Below are 22,543 nucleotides of genomic sequence, written 5' to 3' on the forward strand. Positions count from 1 at the left end.
ATTTTTTTGCACAAAACGCTAAAGTACCTGTTCAATCAAACCCTGAATTAATTCAGTTTTACCGACATGTTTCCCTCTGACTAGAAGTAAGAGTCCCAACTTGAATTTTTAGAGGGAACAAAAGACGAGGTTTATAGAAATGAGCCCTTTCAACCTCAGAGTTTTAGCTCTTCTTTAAAGTGTTAGTCACTCCAAGGCTAACTTTTTTTTTTTGCAGATACACGGCATGAACTGGGCCTAAGTGTGCTACTTTAATGTCACTTTGCAGTTTCTTAGGTTTTTATGTGGACTTGTGTAGCTCCGCAATATTTTTCTTAAAGCAGTCTTAGTGCTGCACTCTGAGGGTTGAACGCTGTTTAGCTATTATATTTTCCTGTTGGTTCAAATGGTACATGCTTTATATTATATATATATATATATATATATATATATATATATATATATATATATATATATATATATATATATATATATATATATATATATATATATATATATAGTTTTTCTGTTTTAAAGGAACCCAATTATATCCCTGTGTACATTTTTGTTTTTTAATATTTGTGGTAATACTGTGAAACCATGAGGATCTCATACCAGCCCATGCCTATTCACTATGAATGGTCTCAAGGCATAAATCAAGCCAATCTTGCATTAACAGTTTTCTTTTGTGATATAAGTTATTCAGACTTCTTCTGCAGAGCGTGACTGAATTAGTGCAGTTTCCCTGGTGAAATAAATAAGCCTTTCCCTTTCTAACCCTCTATTTGGCTAAACATAAGTTAAAAAAAAACAAACGTATATGGTTGCTAGCATTCAAGACTAAATGACAATTTACAGAAAAGGGGAAACAAAATGAACAAAAACACTAATAAGACAAACAAGGATCTTAAAGCTAAAACAGATTTTGCATAATGCTTCTAGCATAAACATTACAAGCGTACATTCCACAAAAGATGCTTGTGTTGCAACTGTGGGGCTTAAAATTTCATTTTACTTTCTTAAAAAATAATTTTGATTATTCTTCGCCACTCCTGGTGTCCAGCAAGGTTCATCTCTGTCTTTGGATGAAAAAAAAAAAAAAAAAAAAAAAAAAAAAAAAACTAACAAGAGCTTGCAAGTGGCTGATGCAGCCATCAAAAATTTATATATATATATAAAAGACAAAAGAAAAGAAAAAAAAATGCACAGGCGACTCATCTGAAATGGCTTTCATGATTAATTACATACAATACATCTGCCACCATCATCTTCAATATCTGACATTTTCACTCTATAATAATTTGACTTTTTTGTTTTTTTTTTACATTTATATAAAATGATATTTAAAAAAATATACAAAAACTTAAATGATACTGTTTATAGGTTGGACTCATCCCATCTGTGTGGTCCGTGCAGATGTTTCTTTTGGTCAGTTCTACCATTTAAAAATTTAGCATCACCTTTCCTTAAGTGTTGGACACTCTTGTCAATACTTTGTCTTAATGTACCAAAGCAACAGAACAGATCATGGAATAGGTTTTGTGTGTTTCAGAGACGTACTTGTACCCAGCCGTAACGACAGTCACATCAGTCTATGGCTCACAAAGTGGCAAAAAAAAATAAGAGGAGAAAACCAATCCAGTGGGAGATGAATCAGCGTCCTCCGTTTCTCTTTGTTCAAACCAGAAAGGCTGGCGGCGTGTGTGTGGTGTGTGGGGGGTGGGGGGGGGGGGGGGATAGTGACCAGTGCCATTACAAAGATAAAATGAGTACCAGACAAGCCATCTCCTGGAGTCTACAGCAGAAGAATCGTTCCTAAGAGGCTTTCGGTCATGAATAATCTCCAGCTAAGGTTAAGATGCGCAAGTGCAAGTGCAAGATGTGACTGGTTTCACTCCCCCCCCCCCAACCCCCCCTGACAGACCGCCCGCTCCTCCTGGTCAAAGATCACTCGGGACGTTCGTCGCTCAAACCGATATCTCGTATGTGGTCCCTCCAACGCCGGTTACCTTCTTCACCCCACCCACCGGTTTGGATGTGGTGTGATTGGCCAAGACTGGGCGAGAGGTGGACCTGGTTGGACGTTTATTCAGAGGGGAAGGAGCGGGGGAAGAGGAGGTTTGGGGAGGGGGAGGAAAAAAAAGGAGAAAAACAAAGAGGTGAGAAGTTTGGCTTAAACATTCACAAAAAAGATACAAACAGCAAATGTTTCTTCACCAAAAAACCTTAGAATACATGGAATAGTTAAAAAATTACTTGCAAAAGGTATTACCACCCCTTGACAACCATAAACTTTGATGTATTTTACAGAGATTGTAAGTGATGGACCAACATGTATTCAGACCTTTTTAATCTGATGCCACTAAGTGTTAACCCGATTGCCCAATTAGTAAAAAGTGTCCTCTAGGGCTGGACGATAATTCAATAACGAGATTATTTTTATTTATATATATATATATATATATATATATATATATATATATATATATATATATATATATATATATATATATATATATATATATATATATATCGATTGATAGACGTATGGTTCAATTATAAAAAACAGGGGTCAATAAAAAGTTAAATAAAAAAGACAGCGCATTTTAGCCTATAATGTAGGTTAATACTACAGTCATTGTATCCTCCTAACCAATCACAAACCCAGGAAAGCTCCATCAGCCTTCAGAGAGTTGAGAGAGCACGTGTTCTTTTTCTCTTTTTTTTTGTAAAAAGTTGGTTGAAAAAAGGGTTGTGCTTGAATCCATTTATTTAAAAATAGGTAATCAAGCAACAGCAAAAGTGGCCAGGGCTGCATTTAAAATGCATATTTTTAATTTCTTAGATAATTATTGATCTCGATCAGTATGATTTCTAATTTATCGATATGCTTTTTTTCTATATCGTCCAGCCCTAGTGTCCACCTCTGTGTAATTTATTGTCAGCATAAATCCAGCTGGTCTGCCAACGCCTCAGAGGTTTGTGAGATAAAATTAGTGAACACAGGATCAGGAAAACTAAGAAACACAACAGACAAGCAGTATGCAAACGAAATTTTGTTCTGTATGCAATTTGTGTATACAAAATGACAAATTAAATTGTTTATGTCTATGTCTAGACAGGTCAGGGAGAAGGCTGTGGAGAGGTTTAAAGCAGGGTTAGGTTATTAAGAGTGCATAGCCATGTTATTTGACTTTTTATTTTATTTATACGTCAGTAGCTCACTCTGGTTGCATACCAAGTTTTCATGAAAGATTGTCATGTCCTGCTGGCATATTAGTTATTACTTTGCCGTTTTACTGTTTTTGCTCAGTCAGTAAATAAAGCCTTTTGTATTTTTCTCTAATAACAATGGAAGTACGTCACTGCAAATGCACAGCAGGGGATAAAACAAGGAAGCGATCAACGGCTATTAGCATCTCCCAGCGAAACAATGAAGAAAGGTTATTTAAAAAAAGTTAAAAAAACAAACAAAAAAAAAAAAAAACAACTGGACTTTTTACCGAAGTTTGAAGACGTTTCACTTCCCATCCAGGAAAGCTTTCTCAATTCAAAATGTCTGGAGTTAGTGTGGAGTTCCAAGCTTTATATTATTACCCAACAAAGGCCTGGAAACGGCTTAAATAACATGCAAATTGAACCGAAACATGTCCACCCCTTAGTGGACCTCACATTTTGAATTGAGAAAGCTTTCTGGATGGGAAGCGAAACGTCTTCAAACTTTGGAAAAAAAGACAAGCTGTTTTGTTTTTTAACTTTTTTGGAATGATCATCACCTGGGATGACTGAGAATCTTCACCAGCATAATGAAGAAAGGTCCAAAATCCAGTGGAACCACCCCCCCAAAAAAAATATGATTCCAGGTGGGGAAAAAGACTAGCATGTCGCTGGGAATACAGTATGAACGTTGGTGTTCACTGAAGCAGACGCTAAACCTGACATAAGTACCGTATTTTCCAGTCTAAAAGGCTCAAAAATTGAAAGTGAGCCTTATAATCCGGTGAACCTTATGATTACCGTACTTTTTGTGCTTATTGAACGATTTTATGTGGTACAATGTGCTCAAAATCTGTCAAAATGTGTAAGTACGACTTTGGTATGCAACACAGCCGCTCTGCTCACTGGATATTTGGACCATCAAGGTACACTGTGTTACTACCTGATCGTCGTAGCAGTCTACAAGACTGCCTGACTGTAATGTCTAAACTAGAAGTGCATTCATGTAAAGCAGCCCGTGCCCACAGGAGGCTCTAGCAACAATAAACCTAGTAAATTAATTTAATATAAAAGTTACGTTTATTTAGAAACAGGGCAGTGTAGTCCAACTACTCTGTCCCAACGGTAGAGACAGATAGCTCTATCTCTCAGGTAGTATGATAGGGTGACCAGACGTCCCCGGTTTCCGGGGGACTGTCCCCATTTTTGATGACCTGTCCCCGGCAAAAGCTGTCCTCGGATATGCCCCCGATTTTAGTGCGTCATGATAAAAGTAAAAAGGTTTAGCACAAAGAGAAGTATTGACCCGGTCCTGCTGCTGTCCCGACGTAGAACAGTTTAGCCGAACGCACCACAAACCAGAGATGTCTCTGATTTTTATTAGAGAAACCTGGTCACCTTATATTATGTGTGTACTGGAGGGGCGGAGTGATATTACACATTTGGGGAGAATATTTAATGGCCTTATAATCTTGTGTGCCTCATGGTCCGAAAAATACGGTAAATGTTGTGATATGAGGCTGTTAAAGTTTTCGTAGGTCGGTGTATTTAATAACTGTTGGTCTTCGATCACGCCAAGTTGCCGCTTTATTGCGAGGCATTGCAGAGGGTCAGGCTCGGTCCGGCATTATTTAACACCGTTTTATTATTTAAGCAAACTGGCATTATGATAATTCTGCGATACTGCAGGTAGATGGCGTCACGTCTGTTTATTTCTTATTTAGCCTCAAAAAGGACCATCAAAACGCTATCAGGATGGAGGTTTGGTGAATATAACTTTATATTATCACGATCAAACAGTTTTTGGTCTTTTTTATAAGCGTATAACGTGGCTATATACCTTTAAACGATACTGCCAGTTCTGAATATTCTAACCTACATTGGTCAATCCATCATCTGAACATAAACGGGGTTTAGCTCAACACCGCAACTCTAAACATTATGAAAAAAAGAATCAACCATTGCTTTAAGAAAGTAGCCTTGTGTAAAGTTTGCCTCACAGGGGCAAGTAAAACATGTGGAAAAGGGCCAAAGTTGAACTCCGTATTCAAAACGCAAAAACTAACACTTGCACATGACCCTGAACACACCATTCCAACAGTGAAACATGGCAGTGGCAGCATCATGCTGCGGGGGAGGTTAAAACAGGTGAATGTCAAAAGCATGCATCTGTTTACCTCCACTTCTAGGTGATACACAACTTTATGGTCCATCACTCAGAATCCTGATAAAAAACATTAAAGTTTACGGTTGTAACATGATAAAATTGGAAGGGGGGGGGGGGGGTATTTTTGCAAGGCACAGAGTATTTTGTGAGTAAAGACAAGAAGGTCACAATAGACCACGAGAGACATAAAACTCAGCAGAACAACGCATGCTGTGAGAGCAATACAAATATACCGGCATGCTTTAAGTACCGAACTATAGATTCCAACCAGTTAAAAGACAAAAAAATAAATAAAATCACATTTCCATATACACACACACCAATCAGTTGCAAGTAAACACGTACAGACTCAATGTAAACTATGTAGGAGAAGAAGGAGGACTCACACAGATCAGGAGGGAAGAGACAGGCTGACACAAACCGGGAAAGAAAAACAGTAGAAAAAGGAGAAGAGTGGCAGGCTGGCGACTCTGGTGACGGATCACTACTCACTGTGGAGCCTGTTGCCCTCCTCCAACTCCTCCCCCTCCCAGCACAGCGCCTAGCCCTGCGGGCCGGGGTTTGTGCCGAGATCCTGTCTCCCCTATGTGAACCGGGGACTTGCTGAGGGAGAGGCCACGGGGCGGCGGGGAGACAGGGGGGTCTAGCGAGCGAGCCCCGGGGGAAGAGGATGAGGAGGAAGGGTTGCGAGGGATTCGGGAAGTCGGGTTCTGGTTATGATGGAGCAGGTGCTGGGCCTCGGGGGGCCCGGGGGGGGAGGAAGGGGGTGGGCTGACAGCGCGGAGGTAGGCCCTATGGGGGGAGGAGAAAGTGGTGGAGCCCTGGAGCAGCTGCCCCTCCCTCTGCTGAGCGATCTGAGCCGAGAGGAAGGGCGACGTGTAGCCCTGCAGCGGGCTACCGGGGGACGCCGCCCCGGGCCGGCCCGATCCGGCCGGCGAGGGGAGCGGAGCGTGAGGCCTCTGTGGTGACAGCTCATGGGCGGCGGACTCGAACTCCGGGCTCTCGGATGGCGTCAGAAGGCTGTCGTAGGACAGGCTGCCATTCCGAGGCGTCTGATTGGCCAGGCTTTTGTAGCTGGTGTCCGTGGTGCCCTCCGATTGGAGCGTGGCCAGCGGGTTGTGGACAGTCTGTGCCGAGCGCAGGCTGGAGGAGCGGGAGCCGCCGGCGGACAGAACCAGCGAGGATGGGTAGGAGGTGTAGGAGCGCCCAGTCAGGGAGTAACCTGACACGCCCCCTGACACCACAGCGGCGGTCCCGCCAGGGCCTCCAGGGCCCTCACCCCTGTCCCCTCCCCCTCTGCGCACCCCTACACCTCTTCCCACCACTGTGGCCCCGTCCAGGCTGCTGGGCTCCGAGCGGTAGCTAGGCTGACGACTGGACTGGAGGATGGACGGCGACTGAGAGTCAAGGCTCTCCCCGCGGGTCATCTGCGGAGAGGAGAGAAGGAGGAGAAACGGAGCACAGGTAGAGAAGGAGACAGGGCGAGGAGAAAAGTGGAGGCAGAACGATGAAAACTTCCATCTAAGCTCAGGAGCAATAAAGAAAGTACAGGTGCATCTCAATAAAATTAGAAAAAACACTTTCAGCACTCAATTCAAAACAGTGAAACTAATATTGTCATTACACAAAGGTCGTTTGGATGATTATGGCTTACAGCGATCAAAAACGGCAAACCCAGTTTTTCCTGAAAACTAGAAATCCAGAAGACCGATAAACAAGGATCTTTGGGGTCAAACCACAAAAGGGCATTACTGACGAAGATGGCTGCTTATGACCATATGTAAGTCTATTAATGGAAAGTTGAGTGGAAGGACGAAGCGTGGTTAAAAATGCCAGGAGAAGACTATAAAGCAGAGTTCGTCACAGATTTTCTGGGAGATTCATAAGACATGGACTGCAATCAGAGGCTCAACACGCCGACGTTTCAAGGGAATTGGACTACAACTGTTGAAATTCTTGGGTTAAAACTTCTGTGAACGTCAGAAGCATCTTTTATGGGCTAAAGGAGAAAAAGTGGTCCAAAGGTTTTCATTTAAAACCAAATTTTGCATTTCATTTGGAAATCAAGGTCCCAGAATCTAGAAGAAGAAATGAGAAGCTCAAAGTCTAAGGCTACGTTCACACTGCAGGCTTTGATGCTCAATTCCGATTTTTTTTGTGAAATCAGATTTTTTTGCGTGTCCGTTCACATTTCCAAATATATGCGACTTGTATGTGATCTCCTGTGTGAACTGCATTCATGCAGCTTAAGTGTCCCGCATGTGCAGTAGAGGACGCAATGACATCATAAGTAGCAACCGTCCTCATTGTTTGCGGACGTGAACATGGATCGTAATGCTGCAGCGTATCTTGCGTTCTTTACGTTATTCTCCAACCGGAGCCAGAACATTACCAACGCAATCTTTTTAAGAAGATCGAAGAGGAAGAGAGCCAAATTTTAGCGACGTGAGCGGCTTTACTGATACGGACTTTATTCATATTTTTCGAATGACAAAGGCAACATTAATGTGCGTCTGAACGGATCTCTTTAGCGCTCTCACTTAAAAACACATCTTCGGCGGCCATAGCAGTGAGTAAACGCGTTGCTGTGGGGCTGTATTGACTTGCAACAGGTGTTTGTTACCGCACAATAGCAAACCTTTTTTTTTTTTTTTTTAAGCCAACCTCTTTGGCATAGCTAGGTTCACCGTTAGTGACGTTTGTCAATTATCAATGCGACCCGGCCGTACAGACACAGGTCGAAAAGATCAGATACGTATCGGATTCAGGACCACATATCCAAGTGGCCTGGGTCGCATTTAAAAAAAAAAAAAATCTGATCTGTGTTGTTCAGACTGTCATGAAAAGACCAGATCCAGGTCGCATATGGGCAAAAAAAAAAAAAAAAAAAAAAATCGGTCACTTCAGGCTGCAGTGTGAACGTAGCCTAAGTTGCTCGAGTTCTGGTGTGAGGTTTCCACATCTGCTGGTGTTGGTCCGCTGTGAATTATCACGTCCAAGGTTAGAGCTCTTCATGCTTCCCTCTTGTTGACGAGCGTTATGGACTATGCCGTCACTGTCCCTGCAGAAGTGGCTGATCCAGATCCTACAGGGAATTAAACTGGGTTTCCTTCAACACCGGACCTGAACGGCCATGCCACGCCGCACTGACGCAGTAATTCGTTAAAAATGAAGCGATTTGTGGAGAGCGAATAAGCTGTATGCCATAATCATCATCCTGTGTGCAGTGACAATATGAGTTATACGCAATTAGAATTACAAATTAGCTTTTTGATAATTTAACAATTTATCGAGATGCACCTGTAAAGAGTTTTTTGCACAGACTGTAAAAAGACATAAAAAAAGAGTGCTGGGGGAGCATTGGATGCTGAACTGGTGCTCTACTCCGTCATCACACTACTGATTTAGAAACATTGACTGGTTTTCAGGCTCCATGTCAAAAGACTTATGTGTGTAAACACGTAAAATGGAAATACAAATACACATGAGAGATGAACTGCACATTCCAGTCAATGCAGTCTGAAGGGAGAGGGTAGATCCAGTCAAACACACAGACAGCCAGGGGGGGTAAAACACACACACACACACAGTTAAACTTACTGCTCGACCGAGGGCCACTGAACGATCAATTTAAAGTAAAAACAAAAAGAAGGGTATTTATGTTACAAATGAAAGCAAAAGGCGGACACAGCTGCCTCCAGACAACTTAAAACATTTAGACACAGCTCAGTGCTTTTTCTCCTCTTCTTGTTTCCTCCTCATGCAAACAGCTGAAAAACGGCATTTTAGTAAATTAGCTCGTCTTGATTTTAACAATTTTGTGTCTACATTAAAAACGGCATTGAAATTTATTTCCCCCGTTTCAGTACGAGCGACGGTGGAGGTCAGATTTCTCTGCACACGGCATGCTGTGAACGCCGACATCAACACTTTGAGATCGGTGCGGTGAAAATCAAATGTACCTTATTTGGGTGTGTGACAGCGGCGTGGTTTTTCCCTGGGCTGCTGTAGGCTGGTCGGTACTTGTACATCAGTGGTGTGGGCGGAGCCTCGGACAACAAGCTGCTCGCTGCAAGACGAGGAAGCAAAAGTGAGAGGCTGCAGTAACTATTTAAAAAAAACACGTTCATGTTTGCACAGACGATAAAGCGTCTCATCAATGTCTCAAATTCAGATTTGCTCTTTGCAGTAAAAGGGAGCTTTGCATTTAGCTATTAGTCAACCCTGTTCTGCTGGAGCCTAGCATAGTTCTACTATTTATAATTTAAACATAGTTGATACAGAGTTTCAATCACTTTAACTCAAGCTGAGCAGATTCTATTATTGTTATTAGTATTTACACTTCTCTTCTTATTTCATGTATTTGTCGTTTTATATATTTATATTGTTTGCTGTGTGTACGGCACTTTGGACAGAGGTATCTGCATTAAATGTGCTATATAAATAAAGCTGACATTGACTGGACTGTGCCGGGTGTAACGTTTGGTGGAGGGGGATGTTGGTGTGGGTCGTTTTGCTGCTTTGGCATACCAGGACATTTTGGATGATCCCATGCTCTCAACGTTGTGGGACCAGTTTGAACAGAGATGGCACGCGCAGTGACGTAAAAAACGCGCGCTCACGTAAAATACGGGTTGGAACTGCACGTTATTGTAAGGGCGAGTATTTGCCTAATCGGCTTGCCATAAATTCCACTGCCGTATGCATGCGCATGTTTCGATAGATACAGACAGGAGAGGCAAAGTGGAAGCTCGCGCATGAACATGTCCAACCAACAACTCAGATTGATTGTTCACTCTGAATGTTGTTTCAAAATAGCAAAACTGGTTTAATTTCTTAGTTATGTCCTGGATTTTGTAGCGTTTGTGGACGCTATGTCGCTACTTGATCAAAAAAATAACGCCACTACAGGAAAGTTACTTGATTTATAAAGCAGCGACGCTACGGTCAAGCTACTGGAAAATGTAGTTTAACTAATGGCTTCGCTACATGTAGCGGCGCTGCTGCCCATCAGTGCATTTTATATTAACTTAGATTCACAACTCTTGTTGAGAGGCTGTTGGTAAAATGTAGTGACCCGCCCTCCTCTATCAGTAGTTGAGTTGGTTTCATTGGTTGAATTGTATGATTAACAAATTGAGAGAGGAATAACAGAAAGTTGGTCACTTTTGGGTAAATAACAAAACACAAATAACAGCTTCCAGACCAGGGGAAGCAAGAAATTATTTAAGAAAAATAGGAAAACCGGACTGAGCTTCATAGTAGAGGTCGCAGGCAGCGTCCCTCCATAGTTTCCATAACGTCCTTCGTGTTAAGCAGGAAAAAGAAAAGGAAATTCCCCCAAATGTCTGAAGTGAAATAGTCTCTAACCTTCTGTGTCGGCACGGGGCAGACCCGGGTAACGAAAATCCGGCTTGGGAGGAGGCGGAGCTTCCATGTCTGCTGACTGGCTCTCCATCTGATCCAGACTGCTCTTAGACTGGAGAAGACACAGTTAATTGTTAGGGGGGGGGGGGGGGGGGGGCATACACTGACTAGATAAGTGAGTTAAAAACACAGAGACTGAAATAAAACATTCCAGAGACTAGAGCCAGCTAAAACACCTAGAAAACACCTTTAAAGGGTAAAAAATTCCTGTTTGAGTCTTTAATGTGAGTTTCATCTGTAAAAGGTAGACCTTTTAGGCATAGCTCTGATATTTGCTTTGACTAAAAAGGGTTTAAAAAAACAAACAAAAAAAAAAAAACAAGAAGGGTGTTTTTCAAAGATTGAAAAGTAAGAGGAACAGACCTTCCTGCTTCCAGACCAATATTCTGCATAATAAAAGCACATTTAACTGTATAATAGCTGTATAATGGCTTTAGGACAGCAAACAACTCACCCTGGTGCTGTGGCGGTCATTCTGGATGCCGTTGTCCAGAATCTTCGCTTCTAGCTGCGCCTCGGTGAGAGCCGGTCTGAGAAACGGTGGCTGTATCTCCACCGTGTGACGGTTCCACCATCGGCCCATGTACCTGCAACAAATACATATATTTAAGCTCCATTGTTTAGAGATTAAACAGTAAACGGCGTCAACAGCGTGGAGCTCCCACTGAAGAACACAATGTGTTCACAGGGAACGCCCACACTCATCTGTTCCTGCAGCTAAACACAGCTGGGGACAGTAGGATGGGAAAAATGGAAGAGTGAGTAAAATGTGGAGAAGTCGGGAGCAGGAAAAGGATTTTGGACGACACGGGTCTAGACGAGAGGGTTTGCTGACCTCGGGGCCTGGGGGCTGCAGAGAACATGGGAAATATTCCTCCAGCAGCCCCTGGTGAAAGGGTTGACGCCTCCTCTGAACTTCCCCGTCACCTAAAGTGGGAAAGAAAAACAAACTCCAGCTCAAATGGATTTCAAAAGTAGAAAAAAAAAAAATATATATACACCTGCCGGGGAGATACAACGACGCACACTAAGCTCGTTTGTACCTGTTCATTAGTGGTCCTACCGCGGGCCACCAACACTATGTGGAAGCCAGTCAGGCCGGCAACTGGGACGAAAAACAGACCGGCTACGCACATCACAGCCATACTGGCAGGCGGGGTTAAGGACATTATAAAGAAACAATTTACAAACAGGACTTAAAATGGTAAAAATACAGCCCCGTTCTGCACGTTGAGGACTTCAAAAATGAGGTTTTTTTAAAGGATACGTGACAGCAGCATGTGGCGTGTCCAGCTCCTGGGGGTGATGCAGGACGTAAACCAAGCCGAAGCCAAACACGTCCATGATGTGGGTGGTCAGAGACAGCAAAAAGAGGAAGAAATAGCGATAATTCCTTCGGCCAATACAGTTGTTCACCCAGGGGCAATGGTGGTCAAAATCCTGGGAGAAACGAGAAGAGTCAGAGTTAATACACAAACAGAGAAATCCTAAGGAAACACTCAGCTTCCACCTCTTAGGCTACGTTCACACTGCAGCCTGAAGTGACCCAATTCCTATTTTTTTGCCCACATGCGACCTGGATCTGATCTTTTATAACAGTCTCAACAACACAGATTGGATTTTTTCAAATGTGACCCAGGCCGCTTGGATATGAGGTCCTGAATCCGATACGTATCTGATCTTTTCAAATGCGACCTGTGTCTGTACGGCCGGGTCGCATTTATCCGACCTGTACGTCACAGATACTCGACAAACGTCACTATTCTGCGTCCTGCTATGCAGAAGCGGGAAGAAAGACGACACCCATATCGGACTACAATGAGGAGAGCAGTCAATGGAGAGAAAGCTCCGGTTAGAAAATAAATGAATGACCGCAAAATGCGCGCCAGCATTATAATCCATGTTTACTTCCTCAAACACTGAGGACGCTTGCTACGTGTGACGTCATCGCGTCCTCGAGTGCGCATGTGGGACACTCAGGTTGAACGCATTCAGTTCACACAGGAGATCACATACAAGTCGCATAAAATATATTTGGAAATGTGAACGACCACACAAAAAAAAAAAAAAAATCGGAATTGAGCATTAAGACCTGCAGTGTGAACGTAGCCTTATACTCAACTCCCCCTTTCTTTTCTTTTACAACCAAAAAAAAAATCTAAAAAAAAATGGGTGTACATTTATATCGAGTCCTCAGTCTGAATGAAATCCAGCCCCTTTGCCTTCTGAAGTAACCTAATTAGTAAATAGGGTCTTTCTGTGTGTAATTTAATGCCAGTATCAATACAGCTGCTCATTGAAGGCCTCAGAGGGTTTCCTTTTAGTAAACCTGAGGGAACATGAAGGCCAAGGAGTTCCTGGGAGGAAGGCCTGTTAGATGGGAAGTGGGTTGGGGGTTCCCTTTCAGGTGATTCACTCTGTATAACCCAACACTATGGAATATCACACCACCCACGAGGAAGCAGAGGTATTTTGTTGGCCCCTGTCCGCTGGTTCAGGAACAATCCCGTCGGCCTTGGAACCGTCCACGCCAGAAGAGCGTTGACGGAGCCGCGTGAGCATTTTGCCCTCAGCTTTCGACGCTTCACGCCTGAAAGGCAGGGGTCAACGTTTGTGCAGAAACCGCCGGGAGAGGCTGAAATATCACAGCAAGACCTCGTGTTCTCCGAGCAGAAGGACCCGTTTTAGTCCAAGTCCGACAAAGATGGCTCTCTGGTCAAAATCTCCGCTTGTAGCCGGGCAGACCAGATGGAATATGTGGACTAGTTAGCCAAGATGGAGCGGGATGGCGTCCTATCGTGACAAAGCAAGTTAGCGTACAGCTGAGGCCAAAGCTCCTCTTATGGCCAGATGCTGCAAATCTCCCTAAAGTGAGCTCAGCAGAGCATTGTAGTTTTCATCTCCATCCTTTTGCTTCTGGACAGCAAAGATGTTTGCATTTTCTGCACCGGTTATGTGCTCTGCAGATTTTACAGTGTGCAGCTGTGTGATCAGCTGTTCTGTGGGCTCTGCCAATCAGGTTGGGACTAGGCTCTGTCCTGACAGAGGCGCTCTCGGCGGGTTTTGGGAGTCTCTTTCTCTCGCTTACAACAGCAGTGGCTTTCCTTTACCTCACGATGAGAGAGCGTAACCAACCAGGGGTGTGGTGGCAGCCTAGGCTCGGCGAAGAGCGGCCGTCGACTTTAATATTGACAGTGATGATGAGGGTATTAAAGAGCAGGCGTCACATATCATTTGCCTAAAGGCGTGATTAGAGGAGAGTTCATTCAGGCCATCAGGGCGTGGCACTTTATCTGTTGTACCTCGTTCCTCTCCTTCAGGAAACCGCAGATAAATCTATAAATCAGCGTTCGCCTTCCAGTAGGACAACGGCCGTAAACATGCAGCCAAAGCTACTTTAGATCAAAGCATATCTGAAAGCTTAAATAGTCAAAATAAAGACCTAAATGCAATTGAGAATATGTGGCAAGACTGAAAAAATTGTGGGTTCACAGATGCTCTCAGTTCAATGTGACAAAAAATGGACAAAAATGTCAATCTGTAAACTAAGCCAGGAAAGACAAAGGCTAAAAGACATTCAGCGTTGATTGCACCAAATCTACTAAGAAGACTAAATATTTAGGCAGTCCTGTTTTTTTTTCCACCTTTCACTTCACAATAATGCACAACTTTGTATTGGTGAATCAAATAAAATGTCAAGAAGTCCACAGGTTCTGAACCTCTGCAAAGCGCTGCACATATTTAAGAAACTAGAGTGAGGCAGCTTGACAAAAAAAAGAAAAGAAAAATGAGACAAAGGACAAAATCAAAAGTGAAACCTAAAGCGTAACCTCATTTATGAGGTCAAACATTTCCCTAATTTGCGTGAACATCGCTGCGAACACCCACACAGGTGTCAGTGCGCGTACCTCCACACAGTTGTCGCAGACGGAGCAGTGCGAGCAGCGCGGCGGGCGGTAGAAGCGGCAGGTCCCGCACCACTTCATCCGCACCTGGATGTTTCGGATCTCAACCGTCTTGTAGAGAGGAGCGCGGAAATCGTCCTCTTTGTCCTCGTCTTCCTCGGCTGTGGACGAGGAAAACACAATGCTAAAAAACAAACTGAACGCATCATTTGTTTAAATGAAGTCGTGTTCAGCTCAGGTCCTGAAAAAACCCCAGGAGGCGCCCGCTCTGGCTCTACATTAGGCTGATGCAGTGGGTCACGGCCGTATTTATAATTATTTAATTACCTCTGGGGAAGACGCCAGGATCCATGAATGTCGCCATGCAAAAGTTGGCAAGTGTGAAGAGGAAGATCACAGCGACGTAGATGGGAATGACACTGGAGATGTTCTCCGTTAACCATGGGCACCTGGAGGGGATATTCATTTAAATAATTCATAAAAAAACGTAAATAATCGGTTCTAATACATTCCGATGTCTATACTGTTATAAAGACACACAACGTGCGGTTTTCACATCCCATCAGCAGCTGATGAGGAGTCTCTGAGGAAGGCAAGCCAACTCCTAAACGCTTGCACTGAGACGGCAGAGAGGCTAAATTTATGCCACACTCAGAGCTCACAGGTGTGATGGTGTGAAACCAGCGGGGGTGCTGCTCAACAGATGGCTATAGTGGTCTGTAAATTCTCACTCCCATTACATGAAAGTTACAGAAACCACGAAGACGGCTACTTTTAATACGCGTTTAGACACAGGAGCATCTTCGTGAATCAGAATGTCAGTCGAAAAACGTCGGTAATTCAACGCAAAAGTGAAACTCATACATGCGTTTGTGAAACACCATGTTAGGTTTCAAGCCTCTATTTATCCTAATTTATCAAAAAAAATTAAAACTATTATGGTAAAGTCATTACAACCATGGGGAAGGCTGGGGACTAGATGTCTAGAGGGCAGTAATCGACGCCGTTCCCCAGGAGGGTGAAGCCACCAGAGAGCCAGAAGCTGGCGGTTCACAGACTGCAGTAACCAACCACATTAATGGAGACGAGTCAAAGGAAAACACGCGGTCCTCCTGAGACTACTCCAGAGTTCAGGGGATATTAATAAGGTGTGAATTGTGGCTGGAGTCCTTCAAGAGCCGACACACAGATGGCTGCAGGACATTGCCTTCAACGTAGGGATGCACCCATATGAAAATTTGTGTTAATATTGCTGTTATGTCCCATAACCAATGTGCGCGCACAAACATTTATGTTTTTGTGATGGCCAAATTTTGTACCAACTAAAATCTTTGCTGATTTTTTTAATATGGGTTATAGCCCAGAATTACACTGTATTTATTTATTTATTTGAAATCTCTGCTTCATATAAAAACCCCAAAATCCTGGCTGCGACGCATCACTGTGACATGACCAAATGAAAACTGCATGACCAACACCCCTACCCTCTTGAAACACAGGCACAAAGAAAATAAATACTGGTCGTTAATATCGGTCCAGTTTAACATATCGGACCGATAGCGATATGTTAAAAAAAATGACTAACATTGGCCGATACCGATGTTAACGCTCGTATATCGTGCATCCCTACATGAGTTGCTGGATTAATGGGGAGTTTTTCTTCCCACTGTCGCTTCATGCTTGCTCAGTATGAGGGATTGCTGCAAAGCCATGGACAATGCAAATGACTCTTCCTGTGGCTCTACGCTTCTTCAGGAGTGAATGCTGCTTGTCGGGACTTTGATGCAATCAAATGGTTCCCTTATATTTGACCAATCTGTATAATCTGATTGAATTTGACTTTGCAAAGTGCCTTGAGATGACATGTTTCATGAATTAGCGCTATATAAATAAAATTTAATTGAAATTGAATTAATCTATGTGTTTGAAACTCCTGAACCAAAACGTTCATTAGAAGCATCTCAAGTTGCCCAAGTAAGAAAAAAAAAAGCCCAAACTTCTTATTAAATGGTCCAAGCTAAGTCTACTTTTCAGATCAAAATACATTCAGCTTTTTATTTGGAAATCTAGGTTTATCAAGTCAAAGGTCAACTCAGCTGTGCACTGCATACCTCCCTCTGCTGAAAAGCTGGATGAGGATCTCATTTTACAGCACAACTTGGCATCTTTGGCATCTGCCCACACTGCCAGCAGCACTAACACTTGGTTTCATCAACATGACATCACTGTGCTTGAGCGGCCAGCAAAAGACACTATGAGGTATTTGTTGGGAGGGAAAACGAGCGACACCAAACTCGACTAAAGCTGATCGCCTCCATGAAACAACACAACGAGGGTTGAGTACAAACACTGAACAAGACATGAAAACGCTGGACTAAGCCACCATTTCTGTAGTAAAAATCCTTTTTGGGGATCAGGTTGTTCCCCCTAATTATTTCAGAAACAGAATGTTGGACTTTAATTAGCATCAATCAGCCATCTTGTACATTTAAATACACAAAAGGTTGGTGTCTTAATAATCTGCCGTGAATCTCACTTTTTGATTTGAATTACTGAAATGATTCAACTTTAGAATGATACTTTAGTATAACGAAACGTAACTGTAGACATTTAGATATGCAGATTTCTTGAAATATACATTGCCAACTGTGTTTTTCTCACTTTAAAAAAATCGAGGCAGCTTTCGTGAATAAATAAACAAAGACTCACGTGAAGCAAAAGAAGAGCGTCGTGGACCCAACCAGGAAAGTGGTGGCTGCAGACACCGGCACATATCGGCTGGGGCGAAAAGGACGGGGAGGAGCAGAAGCTGGGCCCCCTACTCCTCCCCCAACCACCCCACCACTGAAACTGGGCATCAGTGAAAGAGACAGAAGGGAGGAAGAAGAGAGGCAGGTAGATACCGACTGTAAAGCGGGGTTTTTTACAGCTCCAAATGATGATTTAAGGGATTAAGAGCCATGGGGGGCCATGGCTGCAGACCGGAAAACCAACACTAGGCAGAGCAGAGACTGAAAGGAAACATGTGTGCAGGCTTCAAAAATGTCTCCGGACACGCCGATACAAAACCGTGTTAAAGCAGCGATACACAGAACTTGGATGTGCACGGCTTCTTGCAGGTAATCAGCTTGTATGCATACTTTGAATCTGCACACGGGAGCAAAATAATACAAAAATATACGTATGCAATTAATAAATATTACCGCGTATGGCTTAATGTAGCTGTATTTGGTGCAATAATGCAACGTTATAAACACCACTGTGCACGTATGAAGAAAAAATAAAAATAAAAATACATGCACAGAGATGGATTAGTGTTTATTTAAATGTCCGTCGCTGTGCTTGCGTTTCGATGATCCCGTTCAGAGGGTAAGAGTATAAAAAGGAGAGCGAGTTAAAGAGGTAGTCCATCAGACAGAGAGCAGGAGCCCACGGAGGAGAAGAGAGGATTGAGCGGAGCAGCTGCCGAAGACGTCGTCTTCCCGGGGAGGGGGGGGGGGGGGTTTATTTAGGCACTGGGTGGGTGGAAGAAACCGAGGATGGTGGCAGGAGGGGACAGTTGTGGTATTTCAAACTCAGTCCCAACTAAAACAAATCCACTTTCAGGCCAGTTGTGGGAAGCTTCACAACATCAAACAAAAGTTCAGATGGGTTTTTTTTTAAGTTAAAAAAAACAATGAATGTCCTTGCATTAATAGGTAAAAAGCCCTCAAACATCCAACATGAGCCCGTTTCAGTCTTCAGCGAGGACTCTTGATGCTGTGACAGATCAACTCATTCCATTAGGAAGACCGATGCGGCTCAGGAAGGTGCAACTGTGCTTGGCTAGCGATGGCTGCAGCAGGGACCTTTCCCGCCTCCAAACTCTCTTCAGAGAGCCGCCCTCTCTCATTCTGCATCCCTTAAAGAAAGCCACGCACAGGCTAGGGCATCATGTAGACGCAGACATGTCAGCCCTCTTGTTCTCTTTGGTTCCAGGTCCTCCTTCATCCCCTGGCTCTGAGGATTAACAGCTGGAGATGACCTGAAACGAGAACAATCAAAACACATTACACACAAGAAAACTATCAATGTGCAAAATCTAAAACAAATAATTCTAGCTTTAAAAAGCTGTGAATTAGCTTGGCTCTTGCACAGCACACTGCTGCTATTAGACAGTAGGATTATGCAAAAACTACTTGACTTAGGAGTTGTTTACACAGTAAACCAAATGGCAATAAACAAAAGTAATCCCTGTGTTTTCCTTAAAACAGCATCTGAATCATGAATCGTCTTTGTCTCGTGAAATCACACACAAATCCCCTAATTAACATACAACCAAACACCTTTAGAAGTCTCCTTATTAGTAACAGTTGTTTAACGTTAGTATGAATCCAGCTGTTCTGTGAAGGCATGAGGTTTGTCGGAGGACACTGATGAACAGACAGCATCACGAGGACCAAAGAATGCAGCAGATTGGTCAGGGATAAGGCTGTGAGGAGGTTTAAAGCACACTTAGGGTTTCTAACCAACATCCCATCCCAACCGCAAAGCAACAGGCCAGCCAAGGACAGCCGTAATCAGAACAGCGACCAAGCATGGCACCATGTTAACTATGAAGGGGATAGAGTTTACCTTTCAGGCGGGCAACGCTGACTGCTGTGAAAATGCAGCTACAATAAAACGGTTAAGGCTGCTTCATTCGGCAGGATTTTTAGCCCGATCTCTGCCCCCGATTATCAGCGTGTTAAGGGCGATCTGGTCCGCTGTGTGGAACGAGGGGACCGCTCCAACCTCAAATCAGGGATATTCAACATGTTGGATTGTCTTGCCCCGACATCCTAGCGTGTGTGGTGTCCCCTGAAGACAAACGAGCACGCTGCCTGTTGAATGTGATGTGTAGCCAATCAGAAAGCGAGGTGAGGGATTCCCCAAGAGGAAAAAAAAAAGAAAACTAACTCACCACCATTTCACAGTGCAGCAAACAGTCTCCGCTTCTTTAACCAACGGCTTTTCTTTTTGTTATGTTTTTCTCTCTGTTAAAATCAGTCCACAGACTATCGCCATTATTCTTCCTGGTCGTCCATGTTTATTTATTCTGAACTCACATTTGATCTTGAGAGGATTTGCAATATTTTCCGTCTGATATCTGAATGTTCTTAAGCGAAATCTGTTTGTGTGTGGTGTGTTGAGCTCGCCGTCTGACCGGTGTCTCTCAGGCTTTGAAAAATCTTAAAATTTTAAAATCCTGCCGTGTGAGCCAGCCTTTAGACGGGACAAATAAAGGCCCAGACCTAAATTCAAATCCACAATTTCACCAATCCATGACAAGACTTAAAATATAATGTTTCCAGGTGCTGCCTCTGAACTCAGGTGGAGCTGCTTCGCCCAGAAGAATGGGCAAAACCTTCAGTTAGGGCTGCTATTATTCAATAACAATATATATATCGATCGATAGACGTATATTGATGATAAAAAAAAGAGTCTACAAAACGTTCATTGGAACAGTTTTTCTTCCTTTTGCATTCTAGCCAATCATGTAGGTTAGTATTACAGTCTTTACACCCCCAACCAATCACAAACGCAGACCAAGGAAAGCTCCGACCCCTTTAAAGAGTTCACACCTTTTTTAAAAACTTGCAGTTTTGGTAAAAAGTTGGTTGAATAAAAAGGTTTGAATTTGAATTCACCGTTTGTGTGTTCTGCATCTAAAAATAGGTCGCTAGGCAACAGAATAAAATGGCCAGAGCTGCACTTTAAAATACACGTTTTGAATTTGTTGATAATTATCTATATTAATCAATATGCTTTTTTTCCTCCTATATCGACCAGGCCTACCTTCGGTCTGCAGAAGTGCAACGAAGCATACACCAGAAATCTTACATCTGCAGTTGCACAGAAATGTGTTTGTCAGCAGTGATGAGCCAAAAGGAACGAGTCCAAACAACAACAATAAGAAAAAAAAAAAGACAATCAGATAGCAAATTCTTTTCCGATTAACAACAATGCAACTTTGCGTTGGTCAGTCACACAAAATCCCCCCCAAAAAAACACACACGTGAGAACATTTGTTTTAATACTTTTGCACGGCGCTGTACAGTGAAGTTTGGGGAGGGTAGATCTGGACAGCCTGGTTTCCCTCCGTCTCCTCTCACTGACAGATGAGTCCTCCGGTCCTCCAGCTCTTTGCAGAAGTTGTCCAACCGCCTGCTGTCAGACAGCTGTAACGCCGAAGCCCTCAGGCGGAGAGAGGAAAACACCTCCCAGTACTGGAAACAACGTGGAGACGACCGTCCGCCACACACACACACACTAATTTCCTTACGGCTCGTAATTCCCGAAAGAAAAACCAGTCGGTGAGGCGTGAACCGACCGCGAACAGAGCCACCGTTAACGGCGTAATCCGATCGTCTGGTGGACACACCCCTTTGTCCAACAATCACCCGCAAAACGGGTAACAAGGAGCCGGAGCCGATGCTCTGCTTGTTAATCATCACTCCCCCAACCAGACTATAATGGATGTTAATCCTAAAATCTCCGTGTCGGGCTGTGGCTGCCATGCCACTACTACTACAACCCTGCACCGTTAAGTGGCCCACACGGCAGCCTTTTAGTTTCTTTTTTAATTTTTTTTTTGGTTTCCGGACCAAGGTTTGTAGCGTTTTGCTTTAAAAATATAAATAAAAATAAATAAATAAATAAAAACGGACAGGAGATGATTAAATGTATGACAAGACGAGGTGGGTTTAAGGAGTAAGGCCAGGCGAGTCAACTAACGTTAACCCATAATCTGCTCCCAGCGCAGATTCTCATTAAAAACACCAATACGCCGGCTACGGGCAATCCTCGTTTCCGGTTTCATTTCAAGCGAGCAACAATAAGTAATATAAACTAATTACTCACTGGCTGTTTTGTTTTTTAAACCCAGCCTCGAAAGTTTTTCTCTTCTTTTTTTTGCGACACTCCTCGCTCTTTTTACCACAGCTACAGGAGTTGAGCTAGCGTCAGTTACCTGACTAGCATAAGAGCTTCACAGCGCGAAGCTCGCATTGGGGATTCGAGGCTGCAAATGTGGAGACTTTTTATCAAAACAGTGGTTAAAGAGAGCGATAAGACACGTACCCCAATGTCGACGGTTTGAGCTGTCGCTCCTGTTGTGTGTGGGGGTCGTTTAAATCCTCCTTGAGTTAGCCACCAGCAAACTATTTAGCTGCTTTCTAGGCCGACATCGGAATCCAGGAACTAGCTCGTCGTTCCCCCAGGTTGGAAGAGCAGCCAATCAGAAGCCGAGGGGGGCGTGGCCTCCAAGAACAACGACAGCGTACAGTATGAGGGGACCGCTTAATGTTCCTTAAAAATAATACATTTTAATAAATAAATAATTTAATCAAAAAGAAAAAGTATTTTTTTTGTATATAATACGGATATTTAGGCCCTAAAGCGTTGATTATGGCTGTTTTTATTATCAATGGTTGTGCTCCAATCGTAAAATAGTGTGTGTAAAATTTCTTTATGACGTAGCGTTGTTTTATTTTCAATACATATCTTAACAATGCACGTGACTTTTATAATTTTTAGACGAACTGTGAGTTTGTAGCTAAAATAACCTTATTGTTATGTAATACACACATATTTCAAGTTTAATTCATGTATTCATATATTATATAGATTAATTACACATAAAGGCTTGAAATGTCTCCCTCTATTTGTTGTCATTGTTATGATTAAGGCTTACGGTTCATGCTAACCCAGAATCCAGGGTCACAGAAAATTTTAATATTGTAAAAAGGTTAAATATTAGAGAGTGGTGGTTTCACACACTAATCAGCTAACCAGCTCAAAACATCTGCAAAGGTTTCTTGAGACTCTA

At 43.1% G+C, this 22,543-nt stretch overlaps 1 protein-coding gene across 2 annotated transcripts; it reads right to left on the bottom strand.

The window, feature by feature from the left end:
* Positions 1-663: 663 nt before the first annotated feature.
* On the bottom strand, positions 664-21,930 carry LOC105932700 (zinc finger DHHC-type palmitoyltransferase 5). Of its 2 annotated transcripts, none has more exons than XM_012871949.3 (12): positions 21,796-21,930; positions 17,404-18,718; positions 15,022-15,143; positions 14,698-14,855; positions 12,057-12,229; positions 11,833-11,935; positions 11,625-11,716; positions 11,244-11,376; positions 10,733-10,841; positions 9,325-9,431; positions 5,855-6,789; positions 664-2,052 (listed from the first exon to the last, which is right to left on the bottom strand). In XM_012871949.3, exons 2-12 carry the CDS (start codon positions 17,550-17,552, stop codon positions 1,947-1,949), a joined length of 2,187 nt encoding a protein of 728 aa, XP_012727403.2. In that variant the 5' UTR covers positions 17,553-18,718; positions 21,796-21,930; the 3' UTR covers positions 664-1,946. The 2 variants fall into 2 exon arrangements, 1 of the variants encoding a protein (XP_012727403.2); XR_002428705.2 differs by having other exon boundaries at positions 1,967-2,052; positions 5,749-6,789.
* Positions 21,931-22,543: the final 613 nt, after the last annotated feature.

Source organism: Fundulus heteroclitus, chromosome 23 (assembly GCF_011125445.2).
Source record: "Fundulus heteroclitus isolate FHET01 chromosome 23, MU-UCD_Fhet_4.1, whole genome shotgun sequence".
Lineage (NCBI taxonomy): Eukaryota > Metazoa > Chordata > Actinopteri > Cyprinodontiformes > Fundulidae > Fundulus > Fundulus heteroclitus.

What these genes read in the sequence shown, in the direction of transcription:
- LOC105932700 (XM_012871949.3), bottom strand. Translation starts at nt 17,552, where the DNA reads ATGCCCAGTTTCAGTGGTGGGGTGGTTGGGGGAGGAGTAGGGGGCCCA. An exon ending in ACGCCACATGCTGCTGTCAC is followed by an intron (nt 11,936 to 12,056) that starts GTATCCTTTAAA and finishes CCCGCCTGCCAG; the next exon opens with TATGGCTGTGATGTGCGTAG. An exon ending in TGCAGCCCCCAGGCCCCGAG is followed by an intron (nt 11,377 to 11,624) that starts GTCAGCAAACCC and finishes TATTTGTTGCAG; the next exon opens with GTACATGGGCCGATGGTGGA.